Here is a 21,605-nt window from a genome sequence, read left to right as displayed (position 1 = left end):
CCAGAAAAAATAAAATTTTTCGCCGATTCTGAATTTTGGGCAAAGTTTGGTGAGTTTTTGAGCATGTTCGGGGGGTCAAATTAGAGATCAAAGCGCTGAAGAAGAACAAGAAAAATAATAATAATAATAATAATAATAATATTTTTAGCAAAAACAATATAGCCGTTTTTACTATAACAACAAATGATACATCGTTTGAAAGCTCTAAGCCTTCCCGATGCCGCCATGGGGTGGAATCATCATTACGAGCGCTTACGCGCTCGTCACTCCCTATTCCGTCGGGATGCCCCGCCCACTCCCCATAGACTTCCATTGATTTGAGCAGATACAAGCATGGCCCATGCCTGCGGCATGGATTCTCGCATACGGGACGATGCCAGGAGGGTTTTTGGAGGAATGCAGCGCTTCGCGCTGCTGTTGTCAACAATTAGTGAATGGGCTACGCCCATTCACTAATTGTTGACTATTTCTGTCATAGCAGGAGTAATTATGCATGATCCATGCCTTCGGCATGGGCTAGTTCACTGTACTTGCCAGGGGCGACGGGTTACCAAACATGCGGGCTGCGCCCGCATGTTTGGTCAGACAGTTGCAACGCTGCCTTCGGCAGCGTTGCGGGAGCAATAGGCCCTCCCCCTGCTGGGGCTCGGGCCTAATAATAATAATAATAATATTTTTAGCAAAAACAATATAGCCGTTTTTACTATAACAACAAATGATACATCGTTTGAAAGCTCTAAGCCTTCCCGATGCCGCCATGGGGTGGAATTATCATTACGAGCGCTTACGCGCTCGTCACTCCCTATTCCGTCGGGATGCCCCGCCCACTCCCCATAGACTTCCATTGATTTGAGCAGATACAAGCATGGCCCATGCCTGCGGCATGGATTCTCGCATACGGGACGATGCCAGGAGGGTTTTTGGAGGAATGCAGCGCTTCGCGCTGCTGTTGTCAACAATTAGTGAATGGGCTACGCCCATTCACTAATTTTTGACTATTTCTGTCATAGCAGGAGTAAGTATGCATGATCCATGCCTTCGGCATGGGCTAGTTCACTGTACTTGCCAGGGGCGACGGGGCACCAAACATGCGGGCTGCGCCCGCATGTTTGGTAAGACAGTTGCAACGCTGCCTTCGGCAGCGTTGCGGGAGCAATAGGCCCTCCGCCCTGCTGGGGCTCGGGCCTAATTACTCGTCATTTTACCAGTCTTATAGGGTTATTAAATGATAGACTGGTGGATTATAACTCCAAACTACATCCGTGAAATGCTTTGTAAGGCTTTATTCCCCTTTCCTCAGGTAGTCTTGTAAATGCCCCCTTCATTTGTGTTACCCAAAGACGACACCATTGTTCTGAAGTCTATCAGGCAAAACACAATCTGTTTACAGGAAAGGGTGCGTTCGGTGGACCTGGGACAGCTCGTTTTAACTAGGCACACCAAATTAGAACCACACGTCCAATGGAACCTAAAGTGGCTCCTGATGTGACAAAGGTTCGGTAAATTCCTGACTAATTCAACAATGAACCCGAAATGTGACAAAACCTAGATTTATGCACTAGATATTCAAGCCTGTATTTATTGCCTGCAGCGCGTATCAAATAACAGGCTTTGGCAGGAAATATGTTCAATAAAAGCTTTCCTATGGGCTGTCAAATCAGGTTTGTTTAGGAGGATTGAACACTATTATTCCCATGCCAGTTTGTGTGCCCCTGAAGGAGACGGGGGGTACAGTCCAACATGACATAGGCTACATTCTTCCCAAGAGAAAAGAGTGGAGAGTGGAAAGTTTGCTTCACAGAACAGAGAAGCCCAGGTGCCAGGGCACGGGCAGCGAAGGCAGAGGCAAAACAAACTCACTGCACTATTTTTACATGGAGCTACAGTGCATGAGAAAGCTCTGCACACACAGAGTAGTAAACTGCCACTGCAATAGGATTCAATACTAAAAGCCCATGTGACACGTTCTCATGTTTTTCTAACTTTGTGTGATGGGATAGTCCCTGTGGAAAGTATTTATCATAGTTTTTCATCTGTCAAGTTGCAGTATGTGAAGAAAGTCTGACAATTACAGGTTGAATATTACAGGAAGTAGAGTTCTATAACAGAATACCTCTATCTATGTCATCAAAAAGCGCCATTCCATCAGACAATTTATATGTAACTTACACCTTTTTATGACATTTTAAACCATCATTTAACAAAATAAATGCTGTCTGGTGTAATTATTTGTCAAATCATAACTATTATATATGATTTAAATTGATTTTGGCCCTTGTTTACTGTATGTTATTGTATGGCTCTGTCATTTCTTTGTGATTTGAATGGATTTTTTTCCTGTTGTGAGAAGCACTTTGATTTGCCTAGTGCTCTACAAATAAACTTGCCTTGCCTTGCCTATGGTTGCCAAGTAACACCTATGTCATACTTGATGTCAAACCGGGAAGCAATATTTTTAACATCACCAAAATTGCCAAAGTTGAGAATTTTTTGTTTGTTTAATGTGTCATATGAACATTAACCTAGTATTAAAACTAGTTACTCAGTGTAAACGAATGAATGGGACAAATAATTATATTGGGCTCATATTGTGGGCCGATTTTTGCCTCTTCTTAGCATCAGCGTTCTCTAAATGTTAAAATTCTGTTCTAAAAGTCTAAAATAGGAGTGTTTTTAAGTTTTATATAACAATAGTCATATAGAGTGTCAAGCCTTTTCCTTAGTATCACAATGTTAGTATTTTGTAAGCATTTTAAAGTGTTTTTCTACTACCATACGTGGCAAAGTAAACACATGATGATTAAACTCCAGTGCTATCTTTAATCAGTGCCGTACGATCGCTCCATACCACACATTGCACTGCTTTTGATTAGCAAGCTACTGGGCTCTCCTGTTCCAACCTCTGTTATCCATATGCAACACGTCTGCTGCGCGCATAAGTCCATCCGACAGTGCCCGGATCATGTGACCGGGCAGCGGGATCAGATATGAGAGCAGTTCACAACCCCCAGCCTAATCCAATAACTCCATAGTGTTCATTAAGGGCGAGTCTTTCCAAATGGTTTATTAACAAACGCACGGGAATGAACGAAGGCGCGGCATCGTGGTGGTTAAAGCTCCCTCACAACAATCAACCACATGCTGAGCAGCCAATCTGTGTATCATTAAAAAGCAATCTTTCAGCTGTTCAAGTGCTTTGGAGAGCGTGTCTGTGAAAAATGTCTGAATGCAGCTTTAATCACAACTGTACGACGATCGGACTACAGAGGGGCCGCCGCTAATAGTGGGCTCTAAAGACAAACGATTGTGACAGGAATGTTTGTCTAACATGGAGCGAGCACTTGAAGAGACTGAAGGTTTGATGGAAAAGAAAGAGATGACAGAGTAAAGCTTGAAAGGATTGACATGGAGGTTAGTCAGGAAGTTAGTGTGGCTCTGTGGGGGCATTTTGTCCCCTTTTATCTAATCTCGAGTGAATAATCAACCAAAGGGCAGCTTGTTCCAACGATTTGACACTAAAGTCACTTTATGTTATGACCTGAAAAGCTGGTGGGTTTTAAAATGATCCAAAACCATTTAGGGGCGCTAATGTTGAACACCTCAAATATACCTCAATGTATTTTGAAAGTATTCCTGCAACAATAATTAGCAATCCATCACAAATGTGCTAAAACGGGCCTGTAAGCTCGGTTGAGCTCATATACAGTCAATGGTTTAGAGTGAAGTACTACAACATCACAAATGTTCACAAATCACAAAAGATTATACTGCTAATTTATTGAATCTAATTTTGTTTTGATATCATTTAATTTTTTTACATATTGCCCACTTCTATTAGAAACGATACTTGATGACTTAGACAGAAGATGGAAAGCTTTTTTTTTCCAGGGACTAGTTGAAGTTGGCAGGTCCAGTAACAACAAGTAAACAAACCCTTGTTCTAAATATTTTGTAATTGTCTTATAACTGATATTTGATGTTTATTATTTAGCTCAATATTTCCATACTGAAAATTGAAAGTGTTTTATTTCATTTTAATACATAACTTTTGCCGCAGGGGCCAAGTAGCAGATGGCCCGCTGCCCGGATTTGGGCCCCAGCCCGGTGGTTGGGCACAACCATCCAAGTCATTCTCTGATCTGTAGTTTGACATTACAAGCTTATAAATGTATTTCATCAGCAGGACAGCAGATTTGAACGGAAAACTAAATCCACAACGAATAAGTAACTCTTCTTTTTGAAAAGTAAAAAGAGGGAGGACGGAAACAGAAAAAAGCAGTGCTACAAGAGGAGACTTGAGGAAGAAATGCATAGGTCAATGGCTGAAGAAAGAAGGGAGCGAGCTGAAGAACAGTGTCCTTTGTTGGGATGGAAGTGGTGTCTTTGTGGGGCATGTGTCTCCAGGATGCAGGGGGGGCCCGCCCTGGTGGTATAGGGGGGCTAATCCTGCTCCTCTTTGCCCCAGACACAGACTCACACAAATCCCTTTTACCAGAAGTCCTGGTGACTCCAACCACTCACCCGTAATGCGGTTGACATAAAGGCCCCCGGGTGCTCAAGCCCACAGCGTGCTCGGCCTTAGTAACCCACACTGCACAAGCTGTACTGATCAGCTGGGGGGCAGGGCCAACCATTGTAGTCAGTCCATACAACTTCCTTTTTTCACCAACCTTAAAACTCAATCAGGATTTGACACAGTGGAGCTTGTTTTCTCTGCGACTTACAGGCCACGTCTTTGTCCCACGCCTTCCTGCTTTCTGTTTGCCCAATTCAAAAGGGGCCGTTAAAATATGACGTGCGCCATAGCAAACGAGTAAACATGCGTGATGACAAGAAATGCTCTGATGCAAAGCGTTGTAAATGAAGGGTGGAGTGGGAGGTTTTTTTTTATCTCAGACGCAGATCATATGCAAACAAGGGCAGTCCTTTAAACAGAATAATGTAGGTCAGTAACACCCACAAAGGCCCTTTTATTGGACAGATGTGCAGCGGGAGCCTCAACTCGCACCAATTACCAGCCTCTGCTACAGTATGGGCCCCAACAAAGCAACACTGCAAGTCCATTGGAGATGCTCTGGCCGAGATATGGATAGAAAAGCAAATTGCTGCCTTTTGTATTGTTCAATCTTAACAATATTTTACATTTATGCTGTAGCAGGTCTCTTTAAATATTTCTAGGGCTGTAGGCTAGTCTGTTTAGTCTAGACCAGGGCTATTCAACATACGGCCCGGGAGCCAAATCAGGCCCACCAAGCGATTTAATCTGGCCCACGACCCAGTTAAAAAAATAATAATAATCTTGTTTACTGGTTTAATTGTGGTTTAGCACTAGATCTGCTTTGGTTTTGGGTTAAGTCCTGATTAGAGATGCACCGATTGCAAAATTTTTGGCCGATACCAATTTCTGTTTTTTAAGGAGGTCGGACCTGCCAAAACCGTTTTTTCCGATACCGATTTTCTATCTAACCATTGATTTACCACACAGTATTATATATATGTAAAAAGGTGCATGTATACAGGACACACGTGGAAAAATAGAAAAATAAATAACTATATATAAAAATAATATACAGAACAGGAACAAAAAGGAGCGTCATCTCTGATTGGCTGCTGCGCCGCCTCGCGCAGACACTTTGATCAAATCTGAACTTTTCTGCGGTGAACAATTTCAACCCCTTGAAGCTTATACGCCTGTCAAAGCGTCTAGAGCGGCAAACGGCAAAACGCACCCTACGCTCCACGCCGAAAAAGCAGGAATCGCGCCGTGGAAAACGCAGCAGGTGTTCGACGTGCGTTTACATAGACTTTGAATGTAAACTGGACGCTTTGGCCACCGCTAGAGTCTTGCTAGTTTTTAGCTGTTTTGCTCCGGGCGCGTTGAGCTGCTACGCACCGCGCATGCGGGTCAGTTTGATCGGCCGAAAATCGGAAATTATGAAAGTGACCGGCCGGTCACCGATTGTGGCCGATTCGACATAAAACCGGCTTTTTTAATCTGCGGCCGATTGATCGGTGCATCTCTAGTCCTGATTGATACTGGGTTAGTCTTAACTTAATTCTGGTTCAGTCCTGGATGGGCAATTTTGCCAAGTATTGTTGGTAAAGCATTTTGTATGTTATTTCTCAAAACTTTTTTTATCCATCAGTAGTTATTCGATTGTATTGACTCAATTTATTGAAACAGTGTTGGTGATATGTTTTGTTACAGTCGTAGCAAAAAATCTCTGGAATCTCTGGAAACTGAAGTTGAAAAGCCCTAAATATTTCCATTCAAGAATGATTTAAGTCTACTCGCTAGTATTATTGTATGATTTACTAGACAACAAAAATATGGCATAAATATTAACTAAGCATTGAATCTATATAAAAGTAGCATAATGATGATTTGAATTGTGGAAAAGGTTTGAATAAGAAGACAACATGTGACTTCTCTGAGGTGTAACTTTTCTGGTGAAGTGCTCGTTTCTATGGAGATGTTCTTTCAGGAATGTTCCACAGTTTGGCAATTTCATGAAAAACGTATCCATCTTGGATTCTCTCAATTACAGGTGTTGCTAAGACAACACTCTGTGAGCGCCTCTCTGCAGGTTTCACCTCCCCGTCTCCATGGAGATACACAAGTGTCCTGCCAAAATTAGAGAAGGGCAATATATCGACATATAGCTTGTGAATGTTGTTTTACAGCTACACTAAATTTGAAAATGATGGTAAAAAATGCAACAAAAAAAGAACAGATTAAAAATAAAAATGTTGTAAACTTTCAAAAAAGGGTTTAAAGTTATATTTCTGCCCTTTTTGTGATGTTAATTCACAGACATTTTACCTTTGTCTGATAAATAAACCTCAATGTATGCATTTAAAGACATGTTTTAACACATTTCTATTGGATTGACATAAGATCATTGTCAAGATGATCCCAAAATGTGAGATATTTTTGTCAATATTGCAGATTCCTTGCCATACTGTGGATCATTCTTTCCGTCTCTCTGGGATTTTCTGCTTGTCAACAACTTAAGAGGAGCTCTGAGCAGACCAGGGATCTGCAGAGCGAGTGAGGAGCCTGTCTGCGAGGCTTTCCTCCCTGTTGGATCATCGGCGCGGGGCAGACACCATCTGGACATCTGGAATGCTACAGGGCACAAGGGGGTCGAATATGGAGGGGGAGGTTCTGGCTCTGGGATGGACAATTACTGATGGCTCGAGGTAAACGCCAGACTTCCAAAAGCGCTGGAGGAAATGAGAAAAATGAGTTTGCAGTAACATCAAGTATTGTCATGGTACAAACTAGAGATGTCACGATTACAAATTGGATTGTTATGATTATGTGTTTTTTAATTGAGAAAAAACATCACGATTGATCGATTATTTATGATTAGTTACAAAACTAAACAGTGAAAGCTTTAACTTTCTTTCATTCCCGTTGGCTAACATTTCATTATTCCTCAAGTTTGTGACCGGATTTATTTACTTATTTACAAAATAAAGTTGAATATGACAAAAACAGCTAGATACAAAACAAACAAACACTTTATTTGCATTTAGCTACATTTTTTTGATTATAGATGGAACTAAAAATACGTAATTTTGCTTCTAAAACGCTCAGGAATATTATTATTTGGTTCTTACGATTATATTGTAACCTGAACAATCACGATTATTGATTAACTTCTTGACATCCCTAATACTAACATTCCAGACTTGATATTGATACTAAAGAAAATACTCAACGCTAAATACCAATTTCAATATACCACAAAGATAACAAAAAACACTCATTTTTTATACAACAGCATTCTTAAACAGTTCATGAAAGAGCATATTTGTACCAGTTATATTTTATTTTTCCATTATCAATAGCTGTTCAGTCCTATATCTACTTCTAATTACTGTTTTAGTATTGATAAGTATTTAGTATGTTTTTTTTGACAACTCAAGAAACAGCAAAATAAGTGTATTCAGGTTTGTCATAAAGCTGAATACCATGCATATCTTGTCTTTATGCATATTAAAATAATCAGGACAGTGTCATCTTTGTAATATCCTTGACCAACAATGTTCTCTTTTCTTGCCTTCTCGACAGGTAAGATATATACTGCATGCTACTGCAAAGAACATTGGAAGAAACTATTGGAATTGGACAGAATTTACACCTTAAAACTTGAAAAATACAAAGTGTATTTTTCAAATAAGCAAGTGAATGTTATTTATCAAGAATTCTAGAAAAAAAGCTTAATAATGTTACTTATTTAGTGTTTATTTAATAGATAAGTCTGATTTTTTTTGTCTAAATTTATTTTGATTAGGTTTATGTTTGCATTCACTTATCACATATTTAAACATTTAATTTCCATTCAGCCTTTTCCTGATCCTAACTGCATTTTAAGATATGACCATAACCCTTCTTTTCATAGGACTTTTGTGCTCACTACTGCAATATTGTCAAACCATATTCAGTCATGGCCCAAACCGGAGTTAAATGTAGGATGGAGTGGGAGTTTGGTTTAAATGGAAACTCTCATGCTTTAGTGCAAAACAAACCCAGTCCGAGCGTGCGCTGACGTGCCATATTTCACTGGTAAACGTCGTCATTGCTTTTCGAACCGTACGGAGACCGAGAGCCGGTGTCTCGGTGTCAAAATGTGGAAGGGCTCCACTCTAACTGCTATTTGTGTGTATAAATATGTCCTGGAGGAGATAAGACTGAGTGCTCATCCGTGAGGACGTATTACTGCACACTTTGTTATATTCGCTGGACTTCAGGTAAATATTTGAACGTGGAGTCTCCTTGGCCCGAGACGAGAACTGTGTTTGACCTCCTCCTGGAAAACCCTTCTCTAGCTCCAATGTAAATAGTGGAATTTTCATGTAATTCTGCCTCAATTTAGTAATGGCATTTTCACTTTTTGAGCCATTATTTCCTTTGTTGATAGGTTAGCTCTTTAATAGGTTTTACAATAACAGGTTTCACCAAACGATCCTCTCAATTTATCACTACTTTCTGTTTCAAAAGCCAATGAGGTGTAGTTTCTTTGCTAATCCAAAAAGTGCATAAACCACTATCACAATTCTAAATAATGAAGTTCGGAAGATGTTTGATTAAAGGTTTTGATTAAAGATGTTTGATTAAAGGCAAAAAAATCCTCTATTCAAACTGTAATGTACATTTTAAATTATTATTATTAACTCAATTATATTTTCAATTTTATAATTTATATCCAATATCCACAAAAAACTCGCAATGGTAAAATTAGACAGAAATCTATTGTTTCACTGAATTAAACTAAAAAATAAACAATATTATTGCTCTTTCACATAAAAACAGGATGAAGCAAAGACCAACCCGGTGTCAATCAAAAAGCAGAGCAGTAATAGAACTAGTCCTAAACCAAGACTAAACAGATTGAAGGTCACGTCTGGCCTAAACAACAGGACTAGAGCAAAGAATCTGAACTGGGACTAGGGGTGTCAAGATTATTGGGTTATCCGATAATAGTGTTTATTCAGGTCACAAAATAATAATCGTGATGATTTCAGAAGCAAAATTAAAAAAATACAGTCCAAAAACTTGACCTAAATTAAATAACTTTTTTTAATTGGCTGTTTTTGTCAAATTTAACTTAACATGAAAGCTGAACAGGTTTTTTCTATAATTTCTTTATTTTTTTTTCCTTTTTTCTCTCAGTTTATTTTATGTATGTTTTTTATTGAAAAATAAATAACAAAAAAAAAGAGAAAATTAAAAAGGTCACAGTCTCAATAATCGTGAATGATCGTTAAATCGTGATGCAACACTACAATTTGATATCATGACATCTCTAACCAGGACTACAATGTCTTCAATATAAATGGCATTAACATTCAGTTAATGTTAAAAAGGATAATTATAACAGAGCACTCTCAGACCAGACGCAGCTTAACAAACATTATGGTCCAGATATGGAGGGGCCCGGACCATTTTGCTCTGCGCTAATTGTGCCATCTCTCCTGCTGTTCACAGTGGGCCAGTTTTCAGGCCTCATTGCAATGTGGTCCGGCACATGACCCACTTTACCATGACTGGCCAGAGCATATTGCTTAGTGAGCCTGGCCCCAGCCAAACTGCACAATAAAGGACATTCATCTTATTACAATAGCAATACAGTACGTGTTAAAAATACGGACAATGTATAATTTTGAAAACACTGAACAAAACTGTGGCGAACATATAAAAAAGCATGTTGGGAAAGCACGTTTTCTATCGCAGCTGTTCATTGATCCGTCCTACAAACCTTAAGACGAGCCAAATATGCCTCCACAATCTCAATCCATTCAACTGAAACCAGCTTTAAAGTCATCCGTCAACACATGACATATTGACAAGTTGATTTAGAGTAATAAATTAGTTTGAGCTGATGCCTGCCACAAAACAAGCCTCTACAGCAGCAGCAGCCGCCTGTGGGGAGTGTTAAGTAACCAGATCCTGCAGGAACAACTCAACACTGGTATGAGCTTTTAACCATACATTATAATGGGATTTCAATTACTCAAAGTTGTATTGTGTGTGTTAGATTTATGTTTGAGTAATCCAGCATTGTCCTGCATTTGAGGCTTAACTGATCTGAAATAAAGCAGCACGATTTGGAAAAGAATATCTACAGGTAATTGTGATTTTGGTTCGATTACGATTGCAGCCCTAATCTGAACATTTTCATATCAAACATGTACGAGTTTGAAATGTCACAGACACAACGTTTTTCAGCAATAAAAATGTATGAATGAAAATCAGCTGCTTGTTATGAAACGTCACTATGAAGAGGCGGAGTCTCTCAGTTCTGAACAGGAAGTCAATTGATTCTTTTCTGTTTTAGATCAATTTGCAGTTTAGAATGAGCAAAATCTACAGAATAATACGAAGTACAAGAAATAATATGGCTCTTTAAACATACACTAGTTCAACATATCGATTGACAGTAAAACTAGTATCAAAACTCAAAAAATCACATTGACAGGACAAAATCTGACCTTTTGTGAACCGTTTCAAAATAATCTCGAGTTTCATCAGATGTAGTATAAGACTAGAATGTTTCATAAAGAAAGTGGAATTGTTTTGTGCTGAAAATGTCTGTCTAATGTCTAAAACCTTGATTTGTTATTATTATCGTGGTATCGAAATTGATACCGAGAATCAATTAGAATCAAGAAATCGGGTTTGAAATGTCTGTATCGGGCTGCCCCAAATAAATTGTCTGTTTGCTGTAACCCGAGCCAACATTTTTCAAGTGGGTCGGACGGTAGGCAAATTCTTATTTATTTTACTTACTAAAAAAGGTGACGCTGCTGGGCCTGTTTCAATCCCAGAATGCATTGTGTAAGTCAAATTTCAATCAAGTCACACCGTTATAGAGCGTGACATGTACTATACCCACTTAAGTGGCGCCGACAGAGGCAATTCAACTTGAGTAAGGCAATATTATGTCAGTTATGCGCGTTCTGTTTTGTTACAGACGCATGAGGAGAACCGAATATATCAGTCCTTTGGGATGTAAAATGGGTTCACCAGTATGATAAAAAATAACCGACAGGGCGGTTTAGGAAAGGCCGGTCGGTGAGTTGGCAAAATAAAAGATTTTGACGTTATTTCAATAATATGCTGATTTTTTTCAGTCAGCTAGTTTCATACTGGGTCGGTTGGGTTACGGCAAACAGATATATTATTTTGCTCAGCCTCGTGACAAAACATTTACAATGATGTCCGAGCTTTTCCCTTTTGCCCTTTGCATGACCCAAAACAATGCAATTTGGGCAAAAAGGAACAAAAAACGACACTGGGCCACTCCCTTCTTGGACAGAACGCAAACTGACCATGCTCCACATACGCATCATCGTCATCATCATCATCATCATCATCATCATCATCATCATCATCATCACACATGGCCTCACATTTGATCTGAAACATGTGCGTTCCTGTTCAGCTGTTGACACATCGACTTATCAGAGAAGGCATCAGGGTTTTTTACAGTGCAGTTGCTCAACTCCGGCCTGTTGTGGCACGGACCAGGAAGATGCCTCCGAGTGGGAAAATAACAGTCAGGAACAGGCAGGAATACTATAGCCGTTAGATATGAAGTGTGCAAAGCTCCGAATCCGATAAGAGCGTCATTTAATATGCATCCAAACTGTGCCCTAAAAACATCAAATCAAAAAATAATAAAACTAATGATGACACATGAAGATCAAGTGCAAGATACTGCTGCACCGTTTGGGAAAATATCTAATTGTGATTTTTCTGACAGGATTCGTGTCTAGATTTATGTTTTAATCATTTAGGAATCTGTTAAAAGTTCACATTTAAACACAAAGACACAGAGACTGAGCTGCCAAACTAAAAGAGCATGTTTAATCAGAATTAGACGGGATATTTTGTTGTTTTTGAAGGAAATTATCAACACTAATTACATAATGTTCAAATTGCGATTGCGATTGCTCTTGCAGCCCTTAAAGAGACATGTAGGACTGGAAAATATTGCTTAAATATGTATTACAATTGAATTTCTCATTTGATCAATCTCAGTTTTTGATTAAATTGTATTTGTTTTTATTTTATGATCAAAAACAGCATATAAATGGCTTTCAGTGTTGACTTTAATGATCATAAAGACATTTAATCAGTGCCATTCAACACAAAAAATAACCCTCTTTCTTTCGCTTTAGTCCAAACTCTACTCCAAACCACATTATTCCACTGATTTACTGGCAGATAATCTAATATAGACCAAAACACGCATATTACTGACCATTAGACACAACTGAATGGCCAACATTTCGAGTACAAACACAGATAAACCACCTTTAGATGAGTGAGCCATAAGCAATCCTTCAATAACGGCAACACTTCATTCACTTTTACACAGAGTCTCTATTTGGACTCAAACACAAGCATGAGCCTGTAATACTGCAAAGTGAGTGTTAATCACAAAGCTAAGTACACACTGTATAACCCTACAAGTATTTGCATTACCGGGACAGACTGGCACAGGCAAACATGACTTTGATTCCACAGTAAGAGACTCAAACTCCAAACTCTTCTGCAAATGCCACTGACAAAACAGCAAGAGCCAATTCAGCAGCTTTTGCATTGTTTTGTCTGTGTCTTTTTGATCACATTGTGTTTTCACAGCTGCTCCTTCTCCTGCCACTGTTTACAGAAAGTCACGTTGTGGTCAGCAATGCTTGTGGAAATGGGCAAAAGTCTTTCTGGTCCAGTTTTGTCAAGACCCATAACACCAAACCATATGTGATGAACAGAATGAGCTGCAACGTCCAAAACTGCAACATCAGCACGTTCTCTGTTGGTTAATAAAGGACATTTCACAAAGTAACGCAATAAAGTGTGGACATTATACATCACACACGCCCTTTTGCATCAGTGTTTAGCTCTGAAACGTGCGTGTTTACGACAGAGACCTGCAGCTCTATAAATGCATGATTACGCTGTCATTACGCAGCACTTAATGCGTAAACGCGTCGTGGCTTACCTGCGGATCGCGCGTGAATCTTGCTCGCTTTAAAAGTCTTGCGAAAGGTCGATCGGGGCACCGTTGTTGGGGATTAAAGCTATTATGGAGGAAACAATACGCGTTTCAAAGTTCTGCGGTTACGCTGACGTGACTGCAGAAGAAGCAGAAGAAGAAGCGTGGCTGACGCGCGTGAAAGCGGTTTACTCGCGACTCCCAAAGACCGGGACAAAAGCGATCGGCGGCGTCGCAGTCGTGACCGGTCCCGACGCGGCTTCTTTTGGGGGAGGCTCGGCTCTGCTCGTGGCCCGGGTGCAGCGGCAGCAGGCGGACTGTAGGGCTGGTCCTGCGGCTTCAAACTTAAAAAGCCCCTCCGCCTCTGATTGGCCCGCGCTGGAAACGAGAAGCGCCCTGCCGCTTTCACGCGCGTCCGGGAAAGCGCGCAGCGAGTGTTTGAGGGTTATTATAGATTATTTCATTGTTATAAATTGATCACATCATATCATTATTATTTTAGTATCATGTTGAATTCTATGTTTGTGATAAGACCTACAGGCTTTATTTATTAATCTATTTTTAACAACTAGGGAAGAGACATGTTGTCGTCTGCTTTTGTTGACTTACTTCCCATTATAGGCTTATGTTTAATTATAATATTGCGAAGTTGACCAAGTTAAAATCACTTTCTTCTGATTACATCAAACCAATCATCTGTTGTAAGCGTTGCACTTCGATCTGCTCTTCGATCTCTGGCGCCCTCTACAGGGTGACATGCGGTATTACATACACAGTCTAAAATCATGACGACAAAACTCCTCCCATAGGGGGATGTGGGAGGTTTCATCTGTGTAAAAGAAATCATATCATTAGCATTAAAGTGTGTAACTTTCTGCAGGTCGAAGTCACCTGTAAGATTTTATGGAGATAGAGAGTAAAAACAACATACTTTGGGGCATTCTTCATGGAGATAGATAGTCTAACATTTCCATGGAAACAAGTAGGCAACTCAGGTTTGTGGAGATGAGAGGCTGCTCACATAAAGAACGCATGTTTTTCAGTGTGTTAACCCAACAAAAAGGTAAAAATAAGAAGAAGAATAAACGTTTTTTGTTTTGTTTTTTTGTTTTTGGCTATAATGTCATATACTGGTGCTTTGAATTAAAGATGAATAAATAAAATAGAAATACAACACAAGTAGCATAATAAGATTTATATTTATGAATGGGTCATTTCAACATGAACTCACCAGATGTGTGAAAAATGCAGGGTACGTTATCTCTTACGCCACCTGCAGTTTAAGATGAGACACTGCACTACATGAATAACACTTCTTAGGACTGTCTGACCTCTGCTGCTGAAGCTGTCTTGCATGTCAAGTAACTGTGAGATATTAAAGACATGTTAAGAGATGTAATTTAATTGTATGTGTGTGCGTTTGTGAAGAGAAAGAGTGATTAATGACTTTCTCCTATTAAGATTTATGTGTCGACTTCAATTTGTCATCAAGGGATATTTAAGTGAATAATTCAGGTTTGGAGCGACATAGCACTTTACATGTACTTGAAAAAACACTTTCATTTACGCATGCATTATTTTATCACGCTAACCCACAAGGATGAATACAATTAAATCCACAAGTAAACCAAATCAAGCTGGTTTTAATTGTATTTATCCAATGAAAAACAGCTTGATTTGCTTTACTCGTGTTTGTCATCGTATCAAGAACAATTCATCTCTGTCACTGAAGTGAAACAATCACTGAATATTGGCATAAAAAGAATACGTTGTCTGTTCATACTGTTTTATTTATTTGATCTCGTTGGTGGTTTCATTGGTGTTGATTTGGCTTTGAATAGTTTGTAATAAAGTGTTTTGTCCTCTGAAAGACGATGCCTCCGTCTCAAGGGCGGTTTAGCTGGGTAATACAAAGCCCACCTGTCAATTATAAATGCAGTTTAGGATGTCCTTGTACAAGAAGATAAAAGTGTTGGTTATAGAGTGGTAGAGATGTTTACCTTATCTGGATTTATGGCGGGACATTGCCAGTTGTACAGGTAGAAGTTCATACTTTTGCTACTCGTGTTGAATTTGAGTTTTTCCAAAAGACTCTTGTTGCCCATGACGTCGAAGGCCGTGAAGACGTCGAAACCTTTCTGTTGGTCACAAGTAAAACAAAAGAACGTTGTTACAGTCACTGGCAGATTGTTTTTTTTTACACAGAATTTATGTCTTCATTAAATCTGTCATAATAATTATTATACTAACTTATTGTTCAATATATGATAGAAAGAACAATAGTTTTTCAGGCTCAAAAACGATCATTTGTACCTTTTCTTTGGACTAGTAGATCATTATATATATATTTGGACTGTAGTTTGTCAAATATCTATGACAAAAAAGAGATGGCCAACTAGAACTATTTACATGTTCAGTGCAATTGTGCCATGTGTTTTTTCTTGGACACTTCTTTTACAACCTGCTTCACTTGAAAAAAGCTTGTTCTTCAGAGTGTCATGTTTACAATATTGTCTAAAGATGTGAAAGACAAGGCTCAAGGGTAAAATCAAGTCAAACTCATTTAGCAGACAGAGTAGGACAAAAGTAATGCATAAACATCCTAAAAACTGATATATTGCATTCTAATAATTCAATATTTTAAGTTGAGATTAAGATTTAATACATAAGTAGGCCAAATACATTATTGCTGGCACATTAAATGGAGGGTATGTAGTATTTGTAGTGTCCCCTGGTTACAAGGTAAACATGGTACAAGCAAATGTAACTTTTACTTATAACAGTCAATTGAGTCGACAGTTTCAATGTTTAAGCCTAAAATGGCTCTCTTTGATCTGAATCCACTCTTAACTCCAGCACATGCAGGAACGCTGGCAACATACTCTACCTTTAACATCTATAAATGCCTAAATGGCTTCAATGAAAAAAGGTTGTTTAATACCGTATTTTCCGGACTATAAGTCATAGTTTTGCCCGGGGTGCGACTTATACGTATATTTATACTTATACTTACACTCCGGAGCGACTTATGTGTGATATTACTTGTTATTTTCACACTTGCAACTGCATTTCACACTCCAGAGCGACTTGTTTGATTCTTCTCTATTATGCATTTTTTGGCTGGTGCGACTTATACTCTGTGCGATTTATACTCCGGAAAATAAGGTAATAATATCTATTTATTGTTTTGTTTTGTGGGCATATTCCATTTTCCTTATATTATTCATTGAATAAATTCAGCAGCTTTGAAGAGTTCTGATGTCATTCATTCTCACAAACTTTGATATTGTAACCCTAGTCCTATTCAAAAGTTAATACACTACTACTGCTATATGTACTATTAGTATCACAGTGAAGTGGTCAAACTACTTCATCTCAGCAGAGACTCACTCACAGCTTTAGCCAGGACCAGTGCATCCTCCATGAGCTCCAGTGCATCCTCCATGAGCTCCACACTCTCTGCAGACGAGCGCACACAGAGCATGAGCCGGGCCTCTCTCAGCTCCGTGTGCAGCGGCTGGTTCAGAACCTGAGAGCTCAGAGCGTGGAAACTAAACGCGCCTGTCAGACTTCCATCTTCACCCTACGAACAAAGGACATCGTGTACGTGTCAATAGATTTCTCACTCCGTTTACCGTGTGCGATGGTGGTACATTATCACTGACCTGGGCCACGTAAGAGTAGATCAGGCCGTCTCTAGGCAGCAGCCAGTGTTCTACTTCCTCAAGAGACAAGTTGGTGCTGAGGTCAAACCTGGACGTGGCGGATTGGAGCAGGGAGTGAATTGATGCGATGTTTGCTGTGGTCATTGGACGCAGGCCGGGAGTCTTTGTCGACTGGAAAATAAGTGAAAGTAAAAAATGTGCTAAATCAATGTTAAATGGCAGTGAAGAGTGTCTTTTTCCAATAACAAAGATCTTTAATACAAGATTATAAACCTTAATCTGATTCACAAATTCATGTGATATTTAAAATGCAGTCTTTCATAAAATAAAAAATCTTTAGCATATAGATTGTTGTTATCTGAATAATCACAATTCCAAAATGGAGGTGACTAAAGTAAACCTTATTGCAATTTCCATATTTAACTGGCATCGGGTCAAAAAAGTCAAAAAAAAAAATAAGCAACAATTTGGGATTTCCGGGTAGAAATGCCAATGTATGCTTTTCTATAACAAAAGATGGTCGAAAGGTTATTTTCAAAATTGTCTTTGAACACTACAAAAAGCGTAATTTGTAGTAAAGTATGTAATATTTCTGTAGAAAACATATAAAAAAAGAAAACAAATATTTGTCCTATAAAACCTAAAAACTAGGATGTTTTAAATCTATCTAATCTCCTGTTATCTGTAAAAAAAAAAGAAAAAGAAAAAAAAAAGTTGTCTTTGCCAAAACCGGAATTTAAAATCAGCTTTTCCTCTGTGCAGAGCTTCTTTCTACTCTCGTAGTAAATCAGACATCAGGATACAAAACTACAGAGGATCAGCTTCACAAAGACGCCATGTGTTTGTACTCCAAAGGATACAGAAACAGCTTCAATTTGAATTCGAGCAATTTGGGGAATTTTAGTCAGGCCTTTAAGGAAGACTAGGACCCCAGCATTAGGGGGTTTATACATTTATATAGAAAATAAGTAACGATTGTTTGAAAAAAGAAAGAAAAAACAAACAAACTGATTTTCAAGCCTGTGTTTAAAGATAACCCTCCCCTGTCTTTACAGCGTCGGCCTGTAGGTGGCAGTAGTGGGTTACCTCCGGCAGTTTGTTGAGCTTGAGCGCTCGCTGCACCGTTATTTTCTGTCTCACTCCAGGATAGTTCAACTCCATCAGCTTTCGCAGATTCAGAGGGCGATGCCAGTACCTTTACAGACAGGAGCCAAATATTATAAAGTATTAAACAAAGAAAACGGAGTAATTACCGGTTCAGGTGCATCAGATAACTTTTGAGTGAGAGTGCTTATCTCCATGGAGATGCTATTGCATTCCATAGAGTGTGCCACATATTTACATTAACGTATCTATATCCATGGTGATGTGCATCAAGCCAGGTTACAGGGCAGATCTGTGGAGAGGTGAGCGACCTGACAGCATGTTTTTCAAGTTTTTTTCTTTTTTTTTAGCATTAAAACATGTGTAATTGATATTGCGATATGCCACTGACGAACATTCAAAGAAACACAATGATGTCTCCAAACAGGTGCCACAGGTGCGCATGAAAAGTTACATGGTGCACCTTTAACCTGATGGAAAAACCTGTGTCAAAATAATGGTCACGTACTTGCAGGTGCTCAGAGGAGTGGGCAGCACTATGTCCGTGGTGTAGATTGCCTGTACGATGCCCTCCTGTGTCACCCGTCGGGTGAGCTCTCGGATCAGGACAGGAGTCATCCTCTTCAGGCGCAGCTTTTTATGAACACACAAGAGTCGCACCTGCACCATCTTTACCTCCCTGAAAAAACAAAACAAGTCAGTCTGTTATTAGGTGGGATGGAAAGACAACAAGTATTTTTTAAACGTTTATGTGAAACAAAAAAGATAACAAGAGCGTCTGTGATGGAGTCTATAAAACAAAAGTGTCCTTGTAAAGTGTTCCTGTTAGAAGTCATTAGTAATTACAAAATAATCCTGATCCAAGAAGAGCGACTGATCTGACTCAACAGACAAACTACTCTAATGCCAATAGGTAAATGGTTAAAGGTGCACTGTGGAACTTTTTCCATAGAGAGTCTGTTTGTCTCCACGGAGATATAATGCTTTGCCTAGAACAGGTCAGATTTTTAGTTTGTTTGTTTGGCAATAACTATACAAATGTTAAGTATTGAGCCTTTATTGTTGTCTAAAAAACTATGTCGGTTTTGCATGTTCTTGTGCATGATTTGTGGTCATTATATTCTGGCTGTGGGCTACACTCACTTGTCATAAACTTTAACATGTGCAGGAGCCGCGGCGATGAAGCCCACCAGTTTCTTATTGGTATTCACTCTGACACCGCAGTGCCACTGGGGCCGCCACTGTGGACACTGCAAAGCCCTTGGAACAGAAAAACACACAAACACAGATTTTAGTGCAAGCCCAGATGCCATTACTTCCCCAGAGCATATTATAAAATCTATTGTTATTGCTTGCATAATTGTTTTTTACAAAAGCAAATTATTACAGTGCCCATTTCCCCAATTGGAATAGGATTACTAAACAAATTCCAGTTGCCTTTGTACGGAAGCATAGAGCTGCCACTGGTGCTTAAATAAGATTGGCCAGTGTTACTTTTTATTTATTTATATTTTTCAGCTTTAAAAAAAATATGAATTATTTTATTTAGTTTTTTACTATCGCAAAATAATGAAATACTATCATGTTAAAATGTGAAAATTATGAAAAAAATATGTGTACCGTTTTTTCTGGACTATAAGTCGCACCAACCAAAAAATGCATAATAGAGAAGAAGAAAACATATATAAGTTGCACTGGAGTATGAAATGCAGTTGTTAAAATAATAAATAATATCACATATAAGTCGCGGAGTATAAGTATTTAAGTATTAATATAAGTTGCACCCAAGCCAAAACTATGAACAAAATTGCGACTCATAGTCCAGAAAATATGGTAATTTGAAAAAAACAAATACTGGCCGATTTTGCTTCAGCACCATTGGCAGCTCTATGCTTCTGCACTTTTGTGAGATAATAAAAAAAATAAAAACAATTGTGATTAATTTACAAAAAAAATTACCATTTGAGATAGTCCTCAGTGAAGTTCAATCTCATCGTATTGTCATCATCCTCTGTGAAGTTTTCATTCAGAAGTGTACAAAGTTCTTTCAGCTAAAAAACAAAACAAAAAAACAGCATTGGACAAGGCTTCGAATGATTTGTATTTCTGTTTTGGTCCATAAAACATATTCACAAAGCCATTTTAAAACCGAAAGAGCCTAGAGCTACTACGAAACGACCAAATTACCCTGAGAAAGACATTGATAGATGTGATTATATTTGCCTTACCACTGTAGCGCTGGTGATGTCCAGAGTGTCCCACGTAAAGCCCTGGGGCAGAGAATAGGGTTCTGTCCGGACACTGCGCTCTCCTTCTGCTATTGGGCCGTGACATGTAACAGCACAACCTACGGATGCATAAAAAACACAAAAAAAGCACGGTTATTTATCACCAGTGTGTCATTAAATGTAAATCTAGACAGTTCGAAGTTGTAAGAAGTAGTTTTTACCAAGTTTGGGGACAGGCTGTGTGTCCCAGAAGTGGTATTGATGTTTCTTTGCTTGCTCCAGCGTCCTGGGCAGAGTTGGACCGAAATTAAAGAGGTGCAATGCCCTTTGGATTTCTTGCTGCTTCTCTTCTGGCAATGCATTCAGCTGTTGGCGTCGAAACATAGTTAAAAAAGTGTGCTATAACATAAACAGAGAACGCTCAATTTAAAACCCCAACCATGGTAAATGGGTCTCGAGGGCCCTGGGGTCTCCAGTTATCATCTTTCTTCTTCTGTTTCTTGGTCTTTTTAGCTGCGGCGCTCTCATCTTGTGTCTGCTGCGTTTCACTGTGAAACATCAATCACACAGACAGAGAAAATAGACTTTTATTGGTGGAGTTAAAAGACAAGTGCACTTACTCTTTGGAACCAGTCATTGTTCGGGGCTTGCTTCTAGATGGACTGGCTTATTCTGTGATACAGTCGTGGCTTTTTTGTCTTATCTGGTGTTAGGCAGCGAGGGGAGGGGAAAGTCGCCGAACCCTACTCCCGCCCTGTCAAAGATGCAGATAAACCACTTCGGTGCAGAGTGAATCATAAAAAACTCTACGGAGAGCTAGTTTGGAGAATACGTCTGATGGCAGTGCTGCTGATGACACAGATACATTTAGTAAATTACTCAGTTTACAGGTTGACTCACCCGATTGCTGTGAATTTTATTTCTGCTGCTGTGAATACTTGTTTTTGTAGTGCAGATAAAGGAATAAACGTAAATACAGGCTCATTTTACTTTGCAAGTCCAGAATTTACAGGCAATATTTTACCAACACATTTCTCTTGATATCAGGTTAAATGGGCCAAAAAAGAAAGATTTGAAAGTTACGTAAGAGACTTTTT

At 39.1% G+C, this 21,605-nt stretch overlaps 1 protein-coding gene across 1 annotated transcript; it reads right to left on the bottom strand.

The window, feature by feature from the left end:
• Window positions 1–15,322: 15,322 nt before the first annotated feature.
• Window positions 15,323–21,255, bottom strand: LOC140368903 (glycylpeptide N-tetradecanoyltransferase 2-like). Its single transcript, XM_072456063.1, has 12 exons — window positions 21,129–21,255; window positions 20,948–21,056; window positions 20,730–20,874; window positions 20,509–20,627; window positions 20,240–20,331; window positions 19,424–19,540; window positions 18,789–18,959; window positions 18,263–18,371; window positions 17,177–17,347; window positions 16,906–17,094; window positions 15,512–15,649; window positions 15,323–15,431 (listed from the first exon to the last, which is right to left on the bottom strand). Exons 1-12 carry the CDS (start codon window positions 21,143–21,145, stop codon window positions 15,408–15,410), a joined length of 1,401 nt encoding a protein of 466 aa, XP_072312164.1. The 5' UTR covers window positions 21,146–21,255; the 3' UTR covers window positions 15,323–15,407.
• Between the last annotated feature and the right edge of the window lie 350 nt (window positions 21,256–21,605).

The sequence above is a fragment of the Eucyclogobius newberryi genome, unplaced genomic scaffold, assembly GCF_026437365.1.
Source record: "Eucyclogobius newberryi isolate DKJ021-1_F unplaced genomic scaffold, fEucNew1.0.hap1 SCAF_20, whole genome shotgun sequence".
Lineage (NCBI taxonomy): Eukaryota > Metazoa > Chordata > Actinopteri > Gobiiformes > Gobiidae > Eucyclogobius > Eucyclogobius newberryi.
This window is presented reverse-complemented; position numbering and strand designations above follow the sequence as displayed.